The sequence below is a fragment of the Mauremys mutica genome, chromosome 11, assembly GCF_020497125.1.
Source record: "Mauremys mutica isolate MM-2020 ecotype Southern chromosome 11, ASM2049712v1, whole genome shotgun sequence".
Lineage (NCBI taxonomy): Eukaryota > Metazoa > Chordata > Testudines > Geoemydidae > Mauremys > Mauremys mutica.
The window spans coordinates 41,527,463-41,551,152 of record NC_059082.1 but is presented as its reverse complement, the minus strand read 5'-3'; the positions used below and the strand labels follow the sequence as shown (position 1 = coordinate 41,551,152).

Here is a 23,690-nt window from a genome sequence, read left to right as displayed (position 1 = left end):
TCTCCCCTCATCCCAAAGCTGTTGACGCTAGCTTTTCCTTAGTGCTTGATCTGCCAGTGCAGCTCCACCAGCAGTAGCAAGTCAGCACTAGTATAGAGAAGGCTTCGTGGGGCTGCTCAGGCTGGTGGCAGGCACCTGGTCTGTGCTAGCACTCCTGCTGTTCCTCCAGCTAGAGCTGAGCTCGTGTTTGCAGTGGAGGAAAGTCCTGGCAGACAAGTCTGTAGCATAGGGCAGATTGGGAATTGAAGGGGAATTAAGAGTAGCAAAAACTGACACTCTTGCTTATACTCTAAAAGGGCAAAGTTAAGCTAGTGCTGTGCAATACCTGGCCTCCAGTGTCCTGAGAAACCAGAGCTGCAGACTGGCAGGTTCCTGTGCCATAGGCCAGAAGTTGTTAACCCTGGGTACGCAGAGGTCTTCCGGGGGTACATCAACTCCTCTAGATCAGTTTCTCAACCTGGGGGTTGAACCTTGAAGGGTGGGGATGGGTTTAGGGGAATCGCTAGTGCAGGGATGGCAAGCAGGGCTGTTGCTTGGGGCCCCACACCACAGGCGGCCCCATGAAGGTAAGTTACATGCTTCAACCCCAGGCAGTGTGGCTCAGGCTGATCCTGGAAGGGGTATGGAAGGGTTGAAAACCACTGCCATAGGGATCGTCCATGTGCTGTGGACATAGGTGGGAAGAAATCCTACTCTAAACCTGTGTGGTTCTTGCTGTTGGTGACTGTACAGCCCAGATTCTCAGTGCTTGGTGGGTGAGGATGAGTAAGCATTGGAACGCTCCAGCATGCCACTAAGATTTGTCTTAAATAGCCATAATGCCTCCATCAGCTAACTGCTAGCAGTCTCTTGCCATTCACCTTTTAATCTGCAAGTAGGCACTGTGTGGTGCTGATGTACATAAATTCTGCATTTCCTCCTTGTAAGGAGGTGCCTCTGGCCTTGGCTTGACAGGGATTTAAAGGTAGGTGCTGGAATACGCTTGCCAATGTGTTCAGACTCTAGTATAGGAAAAACTAGACTAGTTTGCCCTAGAACTGTATACCACATTGGCTAATGTTTTCTGTAACCCCTCTAGGTCCTAGTCCTGGCATAAGGAAGGGGTGGGGTGATGGCCACCTGACCAATGTTGAGCTCTCATGACGGCTGCCTTTCTGAAAACCTGCTCCTCCTCAGACTAACTAGTATTGGCTTTGAAGCCACTGCAGACTTTAGACTAGCTATAAATGCTCTTCTAAATCATTGAGCCTGCTGCAGAACTGTCCCGCTGCAGAACTGTCCCCCTGCACAGGTCAGGGCCCTGCAGAGCCTGCCCTGGGTGGTAACAGACAGTGTTTGATCACGTGCTTGTGCAAGGGAAGTCTCCTCTATTCAGGTGGGAGGGGCACATGTCCAAGGCTTAAACCCACAGGTGTGGTTCTGGACCAGGTGCTGACAGCAGTTTCAGCAGGCTGCTGACAGGAGATGCTCTGGTAAGGCTTGGCATTGGATTGCAGCGGTACAGTCTGAAATGGCGCTGGGAGGGAAATGCTCTGCAGCGCACATGCTGCTGTGGGAGGAGTGATGTCTGGAGTGTCTTGCCTCTCCAGAGGTGGAAACACAAAGGCGATGGGCAAATCCCTCAGAACATCAGAAGGTGATGTGCACTTGAGTCTATGGGCTGGCTTCTGGGCATGGGCCTGTTGTGTTTATCAGCACGCTCTGGTAGTGTTGGTAGCCATGGCAGCTACATGTACATGTCTAGCTATAACCAGTTCAGGGTACCACTTCCAGTGTTCATGGCCACTCCTATATACCTGTTGTAACCAGTCCTTGTTCCTTCCAGCTCTGTGCAGTAGGGTGTCCCATAGTGCATTGCCCCACATGGCACTAGGGTGGTGTGTGCGCCCTACAAGCACTTGATTCCTTGCTGAGACACTAAGGGATAGCTGCCCAGACTTTGTCAGCATGCACTTGTGCAAAATGTCTGACACTGGGAGCAGAACTCTGCTTTTGCAGCCAGTGCTAATGGGGCCTTGGCACTCAGTTCCTCTGCTCTCCCTCGGCTGGGAGGCAGCTAATGAGGTAGATAGTATTAAACATCCATCTGGCCACCCAGGCTGGCATTGCTTACTCTGTATATTAACCATGATGCTGTTGCATCTGTGTTTCAGAGTGGTCAAGCAGTTTTTTCAGGAACCCACTAGCTTCCAGACACAGCCTGGCCAAAGGAGATTGGAGAAAGCACATGTTTAACTTCTGTCCAACAAACCTCCCCGCCAGACCAAGCCTCCTCGATGCTGCCTGATACCAGAGCCTTTTGGGAGTGTGGGTGGGGAAATGGGTCCAATATGCTAATGAGGGGGGTTTCTCTGTTCTAGTTCTCAGCATGCTCAGTAGCCCTCTGGGGAATGTTTTGGGAAAGCCCCCTCTGGGCTTCCTGCCTCTGGACCCAATTGGCTCGGACTTGGGAGAGAAGTTTCCCACGCAGACTCTGAGGAGCTCCCGCCTGGACAGTCGCGCTCTCCTGGATTCCCGCTCCAGCAGCCCCTCGGACTCTGATACCAGTGGATTCAGCTCGGGATCTGATCATCTCTCAGATTTAATCGTAAGATGGTTCTTTGTTTTCCTAACCTCAAGTCTTTGCATTGCCCCTCTTAGGTCAAACACTCAACTCTTGGCATCTTAGGAGAACAGCATTGTGCTGCAGAACACCATGACTCCATCCTGAGACAATAAAAAGGAATTAATTGCTCCATTGTTCTTTCAATAGCTCCTAGCCTGAAACTAAGAGTTGCTTCCCTTCTGGATCTGCCTTCATCCAGGATTTGGAAGATAGACTGGCTTACCCAGCATCACCCTCCCAGGGTGAGGGGAGCCGACCATTGTGCCAATTTTTCCTTAAACAATGGACACTAAAGGGGCAATTTACTATTGAGACCTCCTTTTATGGCATTACTCATCAGAGTACTTCAAATTCAGTCACTCTATAAAAGTTCCAGGACAAACACTTGCCCTACAATCCCCATGCTAATTGAGGTGACTTCAGTCAGTTCTCATGTTTAGATACTTCTTTGGTAAGGCTCAAACAGCTAGAGCAGCAGTTCACAAACTGGGGGTTGGGACCCCCTTTGAATGGGGTCACCAGGGCTGGCTTAGACTTGCTGGGGCCCGGGGCTGAAGCCCAACCCCCACTAGACAGGGTGGAAGTCAAAGCCCGAGGGCTTCAGCCCTGGGTGTCTGGACTCAAGTTGCAGGCTCCCTGCCTGGGGCGGAAGTCCTTGAGCTTCAGCTTTGGCCCCTGTCCTGGGGTTGTGACATAATTTTTGTTAGTAGGGGGTCATAGTACTGTGATTGAGAACCCCCTGAGCTAGGAGGAGGGGGCGGTGAATTGACATGGGGGGGTGGGAGGATGCCATCAGTTGTTGAAAGCAAATAAACAGAAGGTCAGGTATGTCTTTACCTGTCACTTAGTGTTGTGCCTGTTACAAATACCCTTCAGAAGTGTTCTCAAAGTTGCCAGTGTTCTTTAAATCTGACCCAAATCTTAAACTGCTTTAAAACTGAAGGCTGATAACACTTCCCCATATTTTTCACCAGTTCAGAGGGAAACAGGATTCCAAAATTTAATTGCAGTTGATTTCTTTTGATAGTACTTGCCATGTGCTTTCCAAACAAATTGCCCCTGCCCCCAGAGTTAACTAGTTAAAGGAAAGGGAAATAAGTATTTGGCCATGTTAGAGCAGTAAGTATTTTAGGATATAGGTTATTGCCGGTGGCATGGCTGGCTGGCTAGTTTCTTTTGTAGCAATCTTGGAGGAAGGATTTGCAACTCAAACACTGCAGCTCTGAAAGTAAAACTGATAGCCTCACCAAGCTGAGGAAAATGCAAAAAGCAAAATCAAATTAACTTTCACTAATGTGGAGTGCTAGTAACTTGGGAAAGACCTCTTTAATTTTCAGAAGGGACAAAAACATTAGTCTGGGTTGTAGTTCTCAAGCAACTTAAACTAGCCACCTTTAAACATTTCTCACTTTTGCACAGTCTGGCATTGCCACCACCGATGCTGGCAACCATGGGAGATTCTTCCATAAAAAGGCTGGTGTAGACAAGGCTTTGGTCCTGCTCCAGAGGGCTCAGTCTAGTTGTCACTGGGGAAAGTAAACAAAACAGTCTTGCTTCTCATGTTCTGTAAGGGTAGCTTTCACATTGAGTCTCTGCTGCTTATCCTTTTATCACACTTGTACACCTGACTTGCAGGGCTTAAAATGTAAAGTCTTTCCTAGTGTGCTAACAGGATTTGTGGGAAAGTCTCTCTCCCACCCCATGCTGGGCACTCAGATGCCACAACCAAATGTTGATCTTCATTCTCCACCTGCTCTCTTGGTGACCATCTCACAGGACTGTGACACTAAACAAACTTTGCAGAAGGAAGCAGATTGGCAAAAACATCAGTTCTATGGACCTCTAATTGTATAATTTTGTGCATGTTGCTCAAAGCTAATTGCTGCTTCCTCATCTGGTGGTCAGGGCCCATGTACTTACTATCCACAACATGCAGCCAGCTATACAGTGTTCTCCTAATGCACTTGGTTTAGAGCTGTGTGCTTTGGATTCTAGATTAGCAGGCCAGGGATGGCTAGATGTCTTCAAATGCTAGTCTGTTAAATACTAAACCCATTTGTCCTGGGAGAATCACCTTGCATGATTCTGAGCAGCTCTCTTGAGACTCATTAACTTTGGGTTTGGTATACAAACTCCTCCAAGCCTGTCAGCACCATGCAATGCCTCTGCTCTGGTTTGCAGCTTGCAGTTCTCGCTCACCTCACTTCTCGGACCTCTTCTCCGCATACCCACTTTTTCTGCCACAAGCAGTTTACTATTACTGCTCTGCTAGCCTGATGTCATACAAGTTTCCTGTCCCCTTCTGAGGTGTCGCTGGAGATCCCTGTGAGCAGCACTTCCTTGCAGCCTCTGTTTAGCCTAAGCTGCTTTGGGTTTTTCAGACTGGGTGTTCAGAGCATCCCTGTAGCCAAACCCAAGGAGACCTGCAGGCTACTGTATACCTGCCCAAGACTCTCCCCTGAGCCACAAAGGGAAATGGTGTAAAATCCAGCAACAGTAGGTACTTCAGAAGGTCAGGCTCTCCCTGGACTCCAGATACTTTGTTCAGATGGCCTTTAATCCTTGGAAGGCCTTATTCACATGCTCAAGGGCTAACTGATGACCATGAGGCGTGGGGAAGGAATTTCCCCCAGGTCAGGATGGCAATGATCTCAGGGAGGTTTTCACCTTCCCCTGCAGTGTGTGGTTGGGGAGTCACTTAATCATTTCCCTGCCATTGCAGGGGCACTGGTGCACCTCTGTCCCTCCTATTCTCTGCCTGTGGCACATCATAGTCCAGCCTTCCATGGGCTATAATACTACTTGCTAATTTTAGAGACAAGGTGGGAGATCTAATCTATTAGACCAACTTCTCACTGGATTCAGTATGCAGGTGCTAGGTGACATCAATGGCCTGAGAGACACAGGAGGTCAGACTAGAAGATCTGCTGGTCCCTTAAGCCATAAATACTGACCTAGATCTCTACAAGTGACCTGGCCTGGTTGCTGTAGAGCAACCTTGCTGGAGACCAGTAGAAGAATTAATTTGAGAGGAGAGCATTTCAGTGTTCACTCCAAATGGAAGAGGGTTGAACTTTGACTCCTTATGGGCAAGACATGCAGCATCCAGAGCATTACTTCTAGCCTGAGTGTACTGATAATCCCCATGCCTGGCGTGCTTTGCCTGAAAGCATTCTACTCTAGCTGGTATGTTAGAGCTCTGTCTCCTGGATCAAAGTGCAGCTTCCCCTCAGCATTGGAGTCTGAAATGGACTTCTCTAGGACCTTCCATAGAGCTCTAGGTACTCAGGAAGGAAGTGGGTGGATCAGAGTGACACCTGGAATCTCGCACACCAGGTGCCAGCTGCAGGCCTGTCACCTGCTTCACACAGCCTGCTGTGGAGAAGCAGTGTCTGGAACCCATGCTTATCCAGCTGAAGAGGAGCTGGCATAGCTTGCCCAGCTGAATACTGAAAGGCAGTCTAATGTCAGTAGGACTCTGGATTGCACTCTGCCAGTCTGGCCGTCATTTGGCTCCCTCTGGCCCAAATACTTGCCCCTCTGCAACCAGCCTAAGTGTCAGTGACCACTTTGCACTGATCAGTGGTAGATGCTGTGTAGGAACCTGCCCCATGCCTGACAGACAGGGCCAGCTCCAGGCACCAGCTTATCAAGCAGGTGCTTGGGGCAGCAACTTGGGAGTAGGGCGGCACTTTCAGGGATTCGGCGGCAATTCAGCGGAGGGTCCCTCGCTCCCGTTTGGAGTGAAGGACCTCCCGCTGAATTGCCGCAGATCGCGATCGCGGCTTTTTTTGGCTGCTTGGGGCGGCAAAACCCCTGGAGCCAGCCCTGCTGACAGACTAGTATTAGGGTAACCAGGGCTTGCCCCATGTGGGTACCAGGAGGGAACTCCTCATCCCCTCAGTGGGCAGCATTTCCAGTTTCTACATTCTTAGTGCAGATGTGCCTGTTGAGATGGCCACACAGCAGCCAGTGTTAATGCTACGCCGGGTGTCTCTCCCACCCCAGTGGAATCATGACTTAACCATCAAGTAGGAAATCTGCTAATTGCAGATTTACGGACCAGATGTGCTGGCCACCTTTGAGTAGCTTTGCCACATGGCAGGCAAGGCACAGACTTGCATGCTAGCGGTTCTCCCCTCCACTGCTGTCAGCACCTATAAGACTCAGCTATCCAAACATTGCAGCCTTGAGTGCCTGCCCACTTTGTGTTGCATTGTGGTAGCATGCAGAGGCCACGATGGAGGCCAGGCTCCAGCATGCAACTTGCTGTGCACACAGTCCTACTCCAGTATCAATGACAAGACAACCCTAACGGAGGAGGAGGAATCTGCCTCCTGCAGATGGAATACAGCCTCAGATTAAATGGGAAACATCCCAGACTAGTGACTTAACAACGCGATTACTTTTCAGTAGACATAAACCGGCAAGGACCCTGCCTTTTGGCTTGCATAATTGGGCAGGAACACCTGCTCCTCTAAAGTCAAGTAGGAGGACTGCCTTGCAGCAGTTCAGGCTGTCATGGGCGTCCCTTTGGACTGGGAATTACAGAGCACTTTATTTCTTGCAGTCAAGCCTTCGGATCTCCCCACCTCTTCCCTTCCTGCCCCTCAGCGGTGTGTCAAGGGACCCCTTAAAGATGGGTGTGGGGTCACGACTGGATCAAGATCAAGCTGCATTGGCTGCAGTAACTTCCTCTCCAGCCAGTGCGTCTAAAAGATGGCCTGGGGCATCTGTGTGGCCTTCCTGGGACCTGCTGGACTCACCAGAGGACCCTTTCAGCATTGAAAGAGAGGCCAGGCTTCATAGGCAAGCAGCAGGTAAGTCAGGGCTCGGGGTCTCATCACTTATTTTTCATTACTATGGGCCCAGTCTCAGACCACAGCCCCACTGTGCTAAGAGCTGTACAGACAGCAGGAAGATGGTCTTGGCCCCAAGGACCTTAGTCCAAGTTGGCAGCGTGCTCCATAAAGTCACATAACTGCTGACCCTCACTTTTGGGGGAAGAGGAGACTGGCCTTGATGCAGGGAGTGATGCTGGGATGTGACAATACTGCTAGCAGTTCTGGGTCTGCCACCACCAGCATTCTGGGTCTGGTAGGCTGGCAGGAAAGTAGCCCTTGTATGGACAAGTGTGCCTACTCTTGACTCGAAGCTGTATCCTTGTTTGAGTGTGGCAGCCCCCTGAGACCATATCAGACCAGGGAGCTAGGCAGAAACTTATCCATAGCTTGAAATGGTGCCAAATGGTCCTATAAAGCTACTTTTGCATCTGTTTTAAGCTGTGAACGAGGCAACCTGCACCTGGAGCGGGCAGCTCCCTCCCCGAAACTACAAGAACCCAGTCTATTCCTGCAAAGTCTTTCTGGGAGGTGTTCCATGGGATATCACGGAAGGTAAGTGGCCTCCTGCACTCCTTGGGCTGCAGACCTCTACAAGAGCCAGTCCTGAAGCTGTCACTAGGGTGCATCGGGAAGGGCCCCAACACTTAACTTCTCTACACTCCTTTCCCACTGCTGCCAGCTCTCTCCACAGCTCCACACTAGGGCAGGTAGTCTCCATGCACCCAGGGTGTTTAACCCAACAGGTCTAGGCTAAATACTGAGGGCTTTCTGTACACAACTTGGCAGCTAGCAACAACTGGATGTCTCCAAAGGAGTCTGTGAAACAGCTTCCCCAAAACTGCCAGGGCTGGTGTGGGGAGGATATTAAAGGCTCACTATCTTCTCTCCCCACCCCTGTACCCAGAAAAATGTCTATTGAAGAGCTCTAAACTAAGTATTCCCTCTCAGCCCAGTACTCAAACACTTAACTCTGAGCATGTGACTCACTGAAGTGGCTGGCCTCTGCCTAAAAACCTAGTGCTTGTTGGGGGCCCTGGTTGCCCACCAAACTCTGCCTCCTTGGCCATAGCACAGCTCCATTCAGTCCCTCCTCTAAGAGGAGGGTTAGTCATGCACACAGGCATTCGCTCCTGGGGAAGGAATGGCTCCAGAGATCAGTTCTTGCACCTCCAGGGTGGGCTCTCCTGCTGCCTCTGAATGAAACTTTCTTTGTGTGCAGCTGGACTGATCAACACCTTCCGTGTGTTTGGCTCACTGAGTGTGGAGTGGCCTGGTAAGGATGGCAAACACCCTCGCTGCCCTCCCAAAGGTAATATGCCTAAAGGTAATAGAGACATGGTAGGCCTACTTTTTTCCCATGCTATGTTACAGCACTGATGCTGGGATGGCACGGCTGCATGCTGGTGACTAGATGGGACAGAGCACTGTAGGGTAAACACTGCGCACTTTCACTGTTCTGCGCAAGGGTAGCACGGTTTTTCCTCTTACTAAAATTCTGCTAACCTGTCCAGAGTGAGGCAGTGCATATGTAGACTGTCTGGAAAGCACATGGGGAACTCCTGCCCAGAGCTAAGCTGGTGCTGCAGAACTCTGATGTGAGACTGCATTGCCAGTCACCATTACAGTGTAAGCATCCCACACTGGCACACACCTGGCACTTAAATACAGTACATGGCTATTCGTTATAAGCAGTGTTACAATTAATCTACAGCAAGCTGAATTCTGTTCCCTTGGACTATCTGCCCAAGAACAGAGTCAAACTAACCAGACTAATGGGTAACTGTTAATCATGAATGGATTGGTTAGGTGCTTAGTGACCTGGCTCAGTGTATTAAGTAGTCTTGAGGTCTGAGCACTTTCACTTAATGAAACACTTGTGCTGTCCTCAGTAAACTTAGAGCTCTGGATTGATGCATCATAGCAGTGAAGCCAAGAATGCTGGTCTGTTAGGAGCATGTTCTGGCCAGAATAGTTACACGATCACTTAGATGGTATCCAAGTCACTCTATGCCAGTCCCAACTACCTAGCTGACAGGGAGGTGTTGAAATGGATTCCATTGAACATATAGAGTGATGGTACAGGTGGAAGGATGAAACACAGAGCTGAGTGCTAGCTGTTCCTTTGATCTCATTCCATGCAGAGGAAGACTAAAGTGGATACAGTTCAAATGGGATGGCTGGGAGGCATTTAAAAAGGCTTGGGATGGGGGTGATCCCTTCTTGCGAGTGCTGCTGTTCTAACTCTGCGCTCTTCCCCCTGCGCCCCCCAGGATACGTCTACCTGGTGTTTGAGTCAGAGAAGTCTGTGCGAGCCCTGCTGCAGGCTTGCTCCCAAGACCTGTTGAGCCCTGATGGCCTGAGCGAGTACTACTTCAAGATGTCCAGCCGCAGGATGCGCTGTAAGGAGGTCAGTGGACTTGCTAGCCCTCTAGCTCAACTAAAACAAGACATTGCTGAGCTCATGCTTGATGTGTCTAGAACCAGGGTTGGTGGCTGCTTATGGTGCAGCAGTGTCCATGGAACTGCCCTGCTAGGAGGCTGAAATCCATAACTTGTTGGTGAGGAAGCCTTCGGAGAACAACCTCTCTGCAGAGAATACTTGGCTGATGGACAGTCTGCCAGCCTCCTGTCCTCACCTGCTAATCTGGATGTTAACGCAGAGCGGCAGCATGGCCTATAGAAAAGGTCCTCAGATGCTCTCCACTCAACCCCCACCCTCGGTCCCATGAGCCTCATGCTCCACAGCAAGAAGCCATGGCTGGGTGGGGCAGCTGGGTAAGGTCTGTGCGTGGGGTGTGGGGTGGCTATCCTGCTCCAGGGAAGCACCGCTTAGACATGGAGCTGGCTGAGCATGGAGCAGCAAGAGTCAGGCAGGCAGCTGGCTCCTGGCTACCTTTCCACAGTTCTTTCCTGCAGCAGAGGCAGTGTGGGCAGAGAGGATGGGGAAGAAAGATGAGAAGCAGCAGCACAGAAGAGCAGAGCTGCTTAGTCTTTAACCAAAAGCTGGCAGCTCCTAGGATTTCCCTGCTATATCCTGCTCCCATTTGACTCATGGAGGTTGGGAACCCTCACTTGTGGGCTGGTGGATTGAGCAGGGACCTCTTTGAGTCTGGATTTGCTGTGGACTCTGGCCTCATGCTAGCAGCTGATCTTCTGTTTCAGCATGTATAGAATGAGAACCACTTACCACCTCAGAGAGCCAGAGTTATTTTTACACTGCTTTGTGGGGAGAGGGGCTTGGCTCCCTGACTTTTCCATCAAGCCTGCCTGCTGCTTGCAGAACGAATGGCTTTCATGCATAATGCATATTGCTATTACAACTGAGTGTGTGTTTGGTCCCAGATGTAGTCTAGACTGCCGGTCTCGATCCAGGGGCTGGTGATCTTAGGGCTGGCGAAAGGTGCCAGATTGGAATTCCTGAGACAGGAGCCCCCTCTGACCACAGGGCATGTGCAGTCTGGGCAGCAGCTGTACAGCTGCATGGTTACGGAATTGAGATTCCGCTCTTATCTGGACAGGAACAACAGCACTGTGCTCCAGACAGCTCTTCTGTTGTCTGGCCACTGGTAGCACCTTCAGGTTTGGTGATTTAGCTCTGAGCCCTCTATCAGCTGTCTAGCAGACGGAAGCTCCTGTAGAAATTGACAGTAGGTGGGATGTTGCATTGAGCTGTTCCAACAATAGGTCTCTGCCAGAGGATATGACTGAGCAGTGAATATAGGTACAGACAATAGGTAAAATCAATCTTGCCTGGCTGGTCCCTGGCTGTCTGCCCCAAGGGACTTATGCTTTTGATTCCAGCCCAGCACTGCAGTGTGGTATTGGGGCACTGCTCCAACTGATGGGACTGCCCCCATGGCATGTGGTGCTGGTGTGTGGTGGCTGCAGCCATGCCAATTGAGCTCAAGGCACTAATGGAACTGGCTGCTCAAGGGGCAGAGACCTTTCCTGCTGGAATAGTACCTCTTGCCCACCAGCAGCTGTGCTGGCTCAAGACAGGTGCGGGAGCCCAGTTAGCTAGCTCTGGGGGAAATGGAAAACCCAGTGGAGATGTAGGGTCCATTACCTCTTGGTGGGGCAGTCTTTTGGCACTCCCCTGGAATGGTGCTGTGCAGAGTGGGGTGAGCAGAGCACTGTAGCTTGTCATGGGCAAGATCCACACCATGCAGGGAACTCTGGACTCCAAAGGCAGCAGGCGATGGGTGGGCAGGGCCCTGCTATGAGGTCAGAGTGACAAGGCTTCTGAGGGGCCAGAGTCTGTCTGCAATGGACTTCAGTAATCCATTGAGATTAGTATTGGGCAGCCCCAGGTTTTAGCTTGCCAGGCTCTAGCTCACAGGTGACTTACCTGCTCATGGGTGCTTCCAGGTGCAGGTGATCCCCTGGGTCCTGGCAGACAGCAATTTCGTGCGAAGCCCATCTCAGCGGCTTGATCCCAGTAAGACGGTCTTCGTGGGGGCCCTGCATGGGATGTTGAATGCAGAGGCTCTAGCAGCCATCATGAATGACCTGTTCGGAGGGGTGGTCTATGCTGGTATTGACACGGACAAGCACAAGTATCCTATTGGTAAGTGTCAGAGCCCTTCATCTCCTAGGGCTGCATGTAAACATCCTCTTGACGCTTCTGGCAGGGCCCTGTCCACTCTGAGGGGCAGAGAGCAGACCAGCCACTCTGCAAACAAGGAGCACCCTTGCCCCAGTGGCTGGAGTGTGCTGCAGAAGGGAAGAAGGTGAAAAAGGCCATCTGGTTTCCCAGGGCAGAGTCCTGGCAGTGTGTGAATGACTGAGTGCAGCTCAGTTACCACAGTCAGGTGTGCAGCTAGGAAAGCTGGTGGGACCCATGACAGGCCTGTGGCCCCTACCAAAAGGGCTGTTCTAAACAGTCTGTCCCTCTTCCCTGGGAGGGAGGGTGTCACAGCACTTACTTCACTCCTCTGCTTCCTGGAACTAATCTCAGCTCTTCCACCACAGTGGATGAGTCATTCTCTAATTAGCACTTGCTTGAGGCTGCTTAGGGCTGACTGGAATGAATTGTGCTATTAGCCCCAGGGGCCTATATCCCCTGAAAAGGCACTTCTTTGGGCTGAGGTCCACAGTGCTATTACAATGGGCACTGTAGGCTGCTGGGGGTAGAACCAGTCCTGGCTGGCTGTCGAATGCCCCATCTCCTGATGTTCCCTCTAGCCTCCCGCTGTCCTCCCTGCTGTAGTTCCAGACATTCCAACAGCTGGTTACACTGCCTGTTTGCAGCTGAGTACTGGGGCTATGTTTGCCCTTTGGGAGATGGTCCCTTCAGTTCTGCTCCTGCTGCAAAGATGTTGGCAGCGGCTGGTGCCATGTCAGACTCGGAGTGAGGCTGACGAGAACGTGAGGCCAAAGGAAGTCTGTCTTCTGCTCCCCATATTGCTGGGGAGCCTAGACAGCTCTGTGGCTAGGACACAGTATGCTCCCCTGCCCTGGGCAGGAAAGGAGGCAGGGTTGGAATAGAACTGACTCCAGGGCAGGCAGCTCCACCTCCAGGAGGGGAGTGATGCCAGAAGGGCAGCATGGCAGGTGGAAGATGGAACGTGAATCCCTATCACTCACACCAGTATCTGCACCTCTGACTGCAGAGCTCAGCCACTCCCTCTTCCCTGCAGATCATGGCTGGAAAGCACCTGATGATGCTGCCAGTGCAGTAAGGTGCCTTCACACCCAGCTCCCTCCCTCGGACAGCCCCCCTCAGATCCCTGCTCGCATCTGACTGAGACCTCCATGGGGAAACAGCCCTACCTGTCTCTGTGGATCCTGTGCATAGAGGTGTTGAGCTTCTGTGGCGCCTTGCCTGGATACCCTGCCACGGCTGGCACATGTGGGGAAGGGGAGACTAAGCCTCCAGCCTCTGAGATCACTAGCCATGGGAAGTTTTTTGGCACAAACCAAGCCCAGTCTTTGTCCCCATAATCCAGCTTCACAGGGGAACAATTCCCAAAGGGGAAATGTGTGATCAAACCAGGGCTGGATTCCCACCTTCATGGGGTGCAGCAGGGCAGATTGATGCAGAAAAGACCACGTGTGGACCTGCTGCTTGTGCTAGGTGTGCAGGGACACAGGGAATTCTTCCCATGGGGAGAAGGGCCAGTAGCCAGAGTTTGAAAATCAAGTAGTAAAATAGTTTAAAAAAACCAGGGATGACTGAGCAAGAGTGTAAGGAGTATTGTGAACTATACCTGGAGTCTGCAGCTGCGCTGGAGGAGAGAGCTTTCAGTCCTCACACACCTTCCCAGACTGCAGGATTGGGATAGGGATTTCCTGCCATTCCTAAGACTGGGAAGTGTTGGGCTGTTCCCAGCTGCCAGTGTGGGGCACAGTACCTTAGAGTCCTGGCTTTCTCCAGCTTCTGTTTCAGGTTGCTATGCCTCACCACAACCTCCACCTCCTACCCCAGCACATGGCAATTGGGTGAGTAGCAGCTTGGATGTGGAGGAACCAGCAGGCAGTAAAGGGCTGCTAGGCCTACCATTTCTTCCACCCCCAGGTTGCATTCTGTAGGAACTGCAGGATTCTCAGTATGCACCAGTCAGCTTGTCCTGGGATCACCACCAGAGACATGTACCTAGTTTCATGGACTCATACCTGAAAGTCGCCTCCTTGCTTTACTGGCCTTTCACAGGCAGCCAAATCCTGACAGGTCTCATCTTAGCCCCTTCCTTCCAGCATGTGAGCTGTCATCTGCCCCCTCTTTGGGCTCCTGCATGCTCTCACAAGCAGTGCTACCATGGGTGTATGGGCCCCCTCTCAACCTATAAATCACATGGCCCGAGGAGGGTCTTTATGGCAAAAGTGGGATTCAGATCAGTTTCATGCTGATATACTGGGCTTTGGTCCTTTGATCAGAGGCTCAGGCAGCTGGGAACTCCTATCTTAGTGATACAATGGGAAGTGTTATAGAAAACTGAGGCTATTCAGAGTAATCAGAAAAGGCAATTTCTAATCCTAACTCCTGCCAGATGCATAGAGGAATTCAGGTCACATGGCAAGCTGGAGCTATCTGTCAAGTACAACAGGAGAAAATACCTATTTACAAGTGTTAACTAGAACAAGTGCCAGGTCAGTAGCTGCCCTCTGATGCCAATCTCTTTGACAGCAAAAAGCCTACCTATAGCATTGATCAAATGAGGTCTGTGCTCACTGTCCAGAGGAGGCACTCACTGGGTCTAGGCAAGAATTTCAGAGCCAGCTTTGTCCCAGCCCGTCTCAAGAACCCGTGGAAACATCGCAACATGAACGAAATCAGCTATTGTAGACCTCAGATCAGAGCATTACAACCCACTTCCAATGCTGTTCCGAGCCTCTGCACATCAGAGAAGTAGAACAGGACCCTGTCTGAAACATCTAAGTTCCTAATGGAAGCTTGTCTTCAGGGCGTTCCCATTTTACCATCCTCTGACAACTTCTGTTTTGCAGACCAATGGAAGCCACCTTTTCTTAACTTTGATCACTACCATTTGATCGTGCATGTGCTCCCAGGGACTCTCTCCCCAGCATCCTAGTGGCAGTAACACTGGCTTTAGGGAAGAAGAAAATTCACTTTGCTGGTCATGGACAGAGTTTCTGATCAGGGTTCTGTATGGAGGAAACCTGAAGCAAAGACTCCAGGAACCATCCCACTGATCTTGGATTCAGGACAAATGTGGTACCAAGGGAATTTGGTTACAGGATTCATCCTCATCTCAGGCCTGCAAGTACAAGCACTCTTCTCAAAGAACATGCATAGAAGATGGAGATGCCTACAATGAAAAACAAGTTGGTGTCACAAACAGAAGGCCAGTCTGTGGTGCGCCTACTGGGAATTCTGATCTTGTATGGCCATGGCCCATAGTGCTTTACCATTTTGCTTGGACAACTCCTATCCATAGCAAAGTCTCATGGATTGAGATCTGCTAAACAGCCACACAACCATCAGTAGATACGTTCACCAAGTTCTGCATGTTGGTCATCCAGTTTTTGCCAACATCATGTACTTTTTGGCAGAACACTGGTCCTTGCCTTAGTGCATCCATGGAGACTTGCATAGAAAAACCCCTTGTTTTGGATCATCCTGCTTCCTACCCTAGAGGCAAGCTATGAAAATCCCATTGTAATGGATCCATGGACCTGAGCTCAAAGACTGGGGAAATATATCCGTGTATGTCTGAACTTTCTTCATGGATCTGACCCACTCTGGAGACAAATGGATCATCCAGCATAGATGAAAACTTGACATTGAAGTATTTGGGTTTGTCACTAGGTAGAACTTGCCCTGCTTTGCAGTAGAAATTTTCTGAGTACAGTTAGGCTTGGCAGGACTTGATTTTTATTTTTATTTTTTTTGATAGAAATAGTGATGGGCATTTACCAATTTTAAATTCCCACAATTGTGGGATATGGAGGGGTCAAACTACTAACAGATGCTGAGATTCAAAAGTTAAAGCTTTAGAATTGTCAACGTCACTTGTCAAAACATAGTGTAAATACCCTTAAATCAAACTCATTCTCAAACTGTTCCTTATTGTGCCTGTCTGTAAATCATGGTTATCATTGGAAACATTATTTCCTCAGTTTGTGCGTACAGTGAAATTGTTGACTTTTACTGATAACAAACCCTTCCAAGCCCATGCATGGTTAATGCACCTAGTTTAGGAAAATAGACATGAATGATTGTGGCTGCAGAAACTGTCTCAACTGGAAGGAACTCCAGGAGGCAGGGTATCCTGACTGCCAGTGACTGGTCTGCTTCTGCCCCCAAGCAGGCAGTGTACCCAATGTATCCTCCCTGCAGAACCAACACTGGAACGGACTTTACCATAAACCACATTGAATGCCTATGCTGTGCTTCCATGTGTTCCCATGAGTTTGGGAGAGGGGGAGGCATAGCCACAAAGCCTTGATGTTCTTCTGATGGAACATGCTCTGATTGCCTCATACTAGGAGAATTAGGCCTGCTGCCGTGGTGGCTTTTCCTTGGGCCTGAAAGAGCAGAGCCTGGAGATGCTGCAGTTCAGTTCTTGGGGTGGTTCTGGGGTTAGCTTGGTGGCAGCTCACCCTGCAGGTTCTCTCCCAGCCTCTGCTTAGTTTCCTCTTGGTGTTGCACTAATGGTCTGGCTCATTTCAGGATCTGGCCGTGTTACCTTTAACAACCAGCGCAGTTACCTGAAGGCAGTCAGCGCTGCATTCGTGGAGATCAAAACCACCAAGTTCACTAAAAAGGTAAGTGGGGTCAGTAGGAGAGGCTCTACTAGGGCTGCCTGGCACCTGGCCTGGTGTGGCAAATGGCACCAGGCTCTACCTCCTGGGTGCTCTGTCTGAATACCATTAGTCTGCTGGCTTCCTATGGCCCAGCCTCAGGCCCTCTGTTTGCAGAGGAAACCAAACGGACACTGCCACCTCCATGCTGTAGTCAGTCCAGTCTTAGTTACTTTTAGACTACAGGAGTTGCTTTTAGGCTACAGGATGTAGCTGTGACTGCACCATCAGGGGTCATCCATACCCTAAGCGTGCTGGGAACACTGACACTGGGCCCTCTGCTGTCAGGCTCCGCTCCTGAAGGGCTCCTTGTGGCTGGCAGTGTCTGCACTCCAGCACAACTCCGGAGGTGTTGGTCAGTGCTCCAGCTCCAGTACAAGCCTTGGGCTGTCTTCACTAAGTGGTTGAAGTTAGGTCAGGGTTACCCTGCCTAATTACTAGCCCTGAGATTTCCAGCTGGAGGCAGATGAGACCAGTACGTCTGCCAGTGCCAGGAATGCTGCGGGGAGATGTCTGAGAGGCCATGCTCCTGGAAATGCCCCGTCAGTGCTGCTCCAGAGAAGCCCCTTCAGGAGTGCTAGCAAGAGAGCAAATAACCATGAGGCCAGAGAGCAAACACCAGAAATGCTGTCCCTGTGTCTATCCCTGGGAATCCCTCTTGAGTGGGAAAACTACTGTGGGGCTGGTTCTAACTGCAGGGACCCAGGTTGCTCACTCAATCAGCGTGGGGGAAGTGGGACTACCAGCTGCCCTGCTGTGGGTGGGTGCTGGTAACTGTCTCCAGGAGCTGGGCGAGTTTGGCAGGTGGGGTGCTAGGCAGTCTTTCCCCACTCCCTCAGGCTGTCACCCTGCCTCCTGTTAGACAGTAGTGCTGCTCAGCCCATGCCTGTGCCAAGAGCTCTGGCCCAGGGACAAGCAAAAGCTTCCTGGTGTGGGGAAGGGACCCTGCAGCTGGGATTGATGGCCTCCAGGCCTCACTGGGGCCCATGGGCCAGTGTTGGCCCAAGAGGTTTCCCCACTCAAACAGCTGTAGTCTGCCTTGCCTCCAGAGGTGCCCCTGATGTGCCCAGGGCACATGCATGGGGCCTCCTGCCCCCTCTTAAATGACACCTGTGTTGGGAGGCAAGCACAGCCTATCCTCCAGTGCCATCCACACTGCTGCAGCGTGGCATGTACCCTCAAGGCTCATCTGGCCTCTTGTCCCTGGGGTGAGTGGTGAACCTTAGCTGGGTGACCAGGCAGATTCCCCCTCTGCAGGCACCAAGTATCCATCATGACCCTGCACTAGAGCAGCCACTACCCATGGCCTGGGGAGCAAGCATCTCCAGAGACCTTTGGGCAGCAACAGCAAAGCTGCTGTGGTCTGAAAGCATTGGAGTAGGACATACCTGCTCTCAGGGGCAGCCTGGTACATGGGCACTGAGTGCAGTGGGTACCAGCCAGATCTTCCCTGACCTCTTGGGACAGGCCCACTGACTTGGGCAGAGGTTGCAGAGGAAGATGGAGGCTTTGTCCCCTATAAATGGAGTTTCTGGGACACTCCACACAGCAGTCTGGGAATCCCACCCCCAGCTTGTGTTAGGTAATAATTGGAGATTGGTATATCTCCTAGAACTGGAAGGGACCTTGAAAGGTCATCAAGTCCAGCCCCCTGCCTTCACTAGCAGGACCAATTTTTGACCCACATCCCTAAGCGGCCCCCTCAAGGATTGAACTCACAACCCTGGGTTTAGCAGGCCAATGCTCAAACCACGGAGCTATCCCTCCCCCCAAGGGAGCATTGGCCTGCTAAACCCAGGGTTGTGAGTTCAATCCTTGAGGGGGCCGCTTAGGGATGTGGGTCAAAAATTGGTCCTGCTAGTGAAGGCAGGGGGCTGGACTTGATGACCTTTCAAGGTCCCTTCCAGTTCTAGGAGATTGGTATATCTCCAATTATTACCATTATTACCTATTACCTTGTGTTACAGGATGGGCCTTCGCTGTGTCACCTGAGCCTGATTGTTACTGGCCTCTCTGAAGGTCAAAAGCTTGCCAGGTTCTGAGCTGTTTGAAACTTCTTCAGCTTGTCCCTGGGGCCATCAACACACAGTGGTTTGGGCCCTTTAGCTCTGCCCAGGGATGGGCGACTCCAGCCCCCTGGTGCAGCTGGTTAGGTACCCTCTGTAAGGGAGCCGCTGCTCCTGGATTGTCTGCCCCAGTCCGGCCTAGGTGGGCTTCTGGACAAGTGACAGTTATTTCTTTGATCACTCTGGGGTCCCCAGAGTGAAACTTGGGTGGCCTGTTTGCTGAGGCCAAGCTCTCACCACACCTGGTCTGAGCTTGTCTGGAAATAGTACTGAGAACTGGAGCCCCACCAATCACATTGTCCCACAGTGCATGTAACCTCCTCCAAGCACAGCATTACCTAAACAGTCACCCTCGCTGCAGACATGTCCAGCCAGGTGCAAGCTGCAGCCAGAGCAGTGCTGCTCCTGACATGGTCTGACCTGCCCAGTGTCCTGACTTCAGCCTGATTGACTCTCCTTGCCCTTGTGCAGGTTCAGATTGACCCATATCTAGAAGATTCCATGTGTCAAGTCTGCAGTGCCCAGCCAGGTCCCTTCTTCTGCAGAGATCAGGTAACTCTGAATTTGGTGGGGATCATACCTTACCAGCTAGCTGTGCTCAATCCAGGAGCAGGAACTTCACATGCAGCATGTCCTTGAGTAGATCAGGGTTTGCCCCCACAGCTCCTGGGGTACACAGAGGGTGCTAGCATGCTTGGCGTTTAGAGGTCTGCCACAGAATGTGCATTGGCACTGGGAATGCTTGTTATCTCTCGCTCCTGGCCAGGTGCCTCAGACAACCCCCCTGGGGGATCCAGATGCCTTACCAGCCTGCATAGCTATAAGGACACTAGCCAGGGCTCAGGGATGGGGATGAATATGCACTTAAGGGCAGGACAGCCCCTTGGTACAGCACATTGGGGCAGGCAAGGTGCCATCTTTTGTGATTTTTTTCATGCAAAATGAGGAACGCGTTACTGGCCTTGGGTGGAGGCAATAACTGTTTGACGATTGCACAGTGTGATCATGCCCACTTAACACCAAGTCCTGGGAGCATCTGGTCTGCAGGTAGCCAGGGACTGCAGACTGGAGCCCTACAGCCTGCTGCATCTGGCTCTGAGCCAGATAAAATGGCCCTGCTGAGCTAAGTCAGTGGTGTATTTGAGGTCTGATATGCAAGCCACCGGGGCTAGAAACAGACGTAAGCTACCTGCATGTGAGGGCTAAAACCGTATCTGTATTGAAGTGCGGTCTGGAGGCAAGAAGCAAGGTAGGAACAGAGGAGCCTTAATGCAGGGCTTACTCTGTGCTCGGTGTCTTGAGGCCCTTTCATAATTGCACAGACTGAAATGTTTCCAGATTGAAACAAGCTCAGCCAGGGAGTGTCTTCTGGACCCTTCATCGGGGGGATCCAGCAGCCAGGTGCCACCACTAACCTAAACTGAGTGGTGACAAATTTGTGGTTTTGTCCAAAAACATGGTTCATTCCACTGTTTGATTGGGATGCTAGTACTCCCCTGGAAGGAACAACTTGCGTGTGGTAGAATGGGGATCAAGCTGCCTTGAGCTCCCTAGGAGAGGAAACCATAGTCTAGAAACACTGATCTACAAGCCTTGTGCAACACCTGGTTGTGAATGCGAACATGTGGTCACTAACACCTACTGTACCACTATGAAATAAGCGTGGCCTGTGCTGCAAGCTGCAGTCCATGGATGTAGGCAACTGGGTGCTTGGAGGTGCTTTGCACCCCAGAATTAAGGAGTGCACTCAGATGAGCTTCTCTATTCCAAACTTTTTTTATTTCCTTTTATTGAAAGGGGGCTGATTTCATTAGGGAATGGAACTAACTGCTCAGGAAAGCTGAACTCAGCAGTTTAACTGTAGCCCCCCCCTCAAAGTAATACACCTCTGAGATGTAAAGGTTTCCTGACCAGGGAGAAGACTGGCTTTTTTAAGTCTTCACTTTAAACCAGGGGTCTCCAACTCGCAGGCCGGAACCTCCCCAATGTGGCCTGCGGAGCTCCAGCAGTTTTGGGGCCAGGTCTCTCTTGGCCCCACCTGCCACCCCCAGGCACTCCCCAGGCCATTTAAAATGGCCTTGGGGCCCAGCAGCACAGCAGAGCTGAGTGGTGTCTGCCTGCTTGCTCCATGTTTCTGCTGGCCCCTCCCTGTGGCCCCAGGGCAGGGCTTTGCCTCTCCATGCTGCCGCTGCCCTGAGCACCCCTGCAGCCAATGGGAAGCTGCAGGGGCAGTGCTGGGGGCAGCAGCGGGCAGAGGCCCCATGCCCGCCCCACCTTGGAGCCCCAGGTAAGCACCGCACCCTGCCCAACTCCCTCCCAGAGCCTTAAGCAGGTGGGGGGTGGAGTTTTGGGGGGCAGGTTCTGGGCAGCATGAGTGACATTATTGGTCCGCTGGGAGGATTTGAGGACTGGCACTGGTCCAAAGGTACATTGAGTTTGAGACCCCTGCTTTAAACCCTCATTTAAATACTACCAGTGCAAGGGGCCAGCGTAATGACCCTGGAGACTGATGTCCCCTCGCTACACACATACTGAGGCAGCATCACAACATTCCCTCTCGCCAGAGGTGAAAGTAAGCCGGTACAGTCCAGTACGGCATACTGGCAAGAGCAGTACACTGTACCAGATTGGACTGGCTTCTGCAGTGGTGATTTAAAGGGCCTGGGGCTCCAGCTGCTGCAGGGGAGCCCCAGGCCCTTTAAATCACCACGGGAGCTCCAGCAGCCGGGATCCCATGGTGATTTAAAAGGCCCAGAGCTCCCCCCGCAGCGGCCGGAGCCCTGGGCCCTTTAACGTGTCCCAGGGCTCCCAGCTGCCTCTACAGCTGGTAGCTCTGGAGTGATTTAAAGGCCCTGGGGCTCCCAGCCACAGCTGGACCCCCCAGGGCCTTTAAATCTTGAAAGGCCCCTCCTCTTCTGGTTGAGGCCATGCCCCCTGCTCAGGACTCCGGCATACCAGTAAGTCCTTTAAGTTACTTTCACCCTGCCTCTGGCTGTGACCCCTCTGAAACTCAGAGCATGGATTGAGCAGAGACTGAATTCCTTCAGGAGCAAAGGCCTTGTCTATTGACACCAAAGAGATGAATGTGGATGCTGGATCACTCCTGGCATGCTCCAATTAACTGGTTGCTAGAGGCAAGATGGCTTATCCCATGAACCAGTCTCTCCTTCTTTCAAGAGACTCAGCTGCTTGCAGCAGTTCTCCCCCCCCAGCTCTGCTGTGAACCCCTTCAGTAATCCCTGCCTGTTTCTCCCCGCAGGTCTGCTTCAAGTACTTCTGTCGCTCCTGCTGGCACTGGCAACATTCCATGGAGGTCCTGCGTCACCACCGCCCACTGATGCGCAACCAGAAGAACAGAGACTCCAGCTAGAGAGGCAGCAGATGCACCAGGAGCTGCCGCAGTTACAGGAGAAAGTTCTTTTGTTAACCTGCCAAGTGGAGAGAGCACGAGCGTGCCTGCCAGTGCCAGACCCAGACTGGGAACGCGCTTCCTGAGGACTAATGGGGAAATCTTACATTCACGTTTGCACTTGCTGGTCTTTATTTGTTTCTGCACTAATGCACAGTGAATTTTGTCGGGTTTTGTTTGGGGGTTTTTTGAGGGGGGAGGGCCCCCTCAAACAATTCTGCAGTTCCCAGACTTTGGTTCCTCGTTTGCTGACAAGAAGCAAAAAGGGCCATGTTTTGAGAAGGTGTCTATGCAGATGCCTTCACCTAGGTTTTTTATTTATTAAAGGCGCTTTTTTACATTCCTTGCAATACTGATGGTAATAATGCAGGTCTCATTGGCTCCATTTTTTTGCAGTTGCCATACAGTGCCTTTCCATTCATTTAACCCCCATCTGAACGGCATAAACTGAATGTTCAGCTGGCGTTTTTTACTGTAACAACAAAGGAGACTTTGCTCTTCATTTAAACCAAATCATATTTCATATTTTACGCTCGAGGGTTTTTACCAGTTCCTTTTTACACTCTTAAAACGGTTTTTAAGTCGTTTGAAACAAGAATTTTTCTTTCCTGGCAGCTTTTAACATTATTGCAATTTGTGTCTGGGGCTGCTGGTTAGAAGACAAGTTTCACAGTTGTGAATCAAGGGGTTTGCAACAAGAAAAGGACAGGATTTTTGGATTTGAAACTGGACCGGATAAACGATCTCTGAGCTGCTGTATATAGTTTTAAATAGTTTGTTGCACTTTTTTAAGTTGCACTTAAGGGGGGTTGATAGGTTTTTAATCACAGTCACAGGACTTAATTTTCTTTTGTAACTGAGCTAAAAGGGCTGCGTCTTGGTGGGCAGACAAAGGTTCATAGGAGCCCTTTCTCTTAGAGGGGACAAGTACCTTTCCCTTTGTTTAAGAAATGTAAAAAGCAACAGTGCAGTCAACTGAATGCTGCTGGGATTTGAGAACTTTATAATTTATTTTTTACTTTCCCCTCTATTGGAAGCTGTGTGCCAAAGAACCAGTGTCATACTTTTTTCCCTTTTTCCTGCTGAGCTGATGTTGTATATCCCAGCTGCTCTTTGTGGGGTTTTTGTGAAGCTGTGTGTGAAGTCTCTACCTCATTGTAGTATATGCAGGCAAGACTGCACTCTCCTACAGATGTGTGGAGTAAGCTGTGGTGTAGTTTTTGGCACATAATAAACACGTTGCAGCAGTTCTTAGTCTCTCTCTTTAATGGGGATGTGCAGGGAGGTGGAAGGAGCTGCATGGGAGAGCACTGGGGAAACTTCCCTGTTGAACAGTAGTTCTGGGCACAGGAACTAAGGCCTTGTCTGCACTGAAGTAGTAGGAAAACTGACTGTGGGCTGTTACTGGTGTAGGTGCTTCTACCAGAATAGCTTATTCTGGTTCAGCTAAGCTACACTACTATACATTGCCTACTACTAGTACAACAGCATAATAGTCTAGC

The 23,690-nt window shown here is 51.0% G+C and overlaps 1 protein-coding gene across 4 annotated transcripts in view; it reads left to right on the top strand.

The window, feature by feature from the left end:
- The window catches only part of CPEB1 (cytoplasmic polyadenylation element binding protein 1), an 80,453-nt gene extending 57,018 nt beyond the window's left edge, over nucleotides 1–23,435 (top strand). For 3 of the 4 annotated variants that reach the window (XM_044980838.1, XM_044980841.1, XM_044980839.1), the window contains 9 exons: nucleotides 2,361–2,587; nucleotides 7,176–7,425; nucleotides 7,888–8,001; nucleotides 8,669–8,773; nucleotides 9,720–9,856; nucleotides 11,818–12,016; nucleotides 16,583–16,677; nucleotides 19,251–19,331; nucleotides 22,039–23,435. In XM_044980838.1, coding sequence (XP_044836773.1) covers nucleotides 2,361–2,587; nucleotides 7,176–7,425; nucleotides 7,888–8,001; nucleotides 8,669–8,773; nucleotides 9,720–9,856; nucleotides 11,818–12,016; nucleotides 16,583–16,677; nucleotides 19,251–19,331; nucleotides 22,039–22,149 — 1,319 coding nt within the window. In that variant the 3' untranslated portion in view covers nucleotides 22,150–23,435. The remainder of the gene's footprint in view (nucleotides 1–2,360; nucleotides 2,588–7,175; nucleotides 7,426–7,887; nucleotides 8,002–8,668; nucleotides 8,774–9,719; nucleotides 9,857–11,817; nucleotides 12,017–16,582; nucleotides 16,678–19,250; nucleotides 19,332–22,038) is intronic. The other variant, XM_044980840.1, reaches the window with a different exon arrangement.
- Nucleotides 23,436–23,690: the final 255 nt, after the last annotated feature.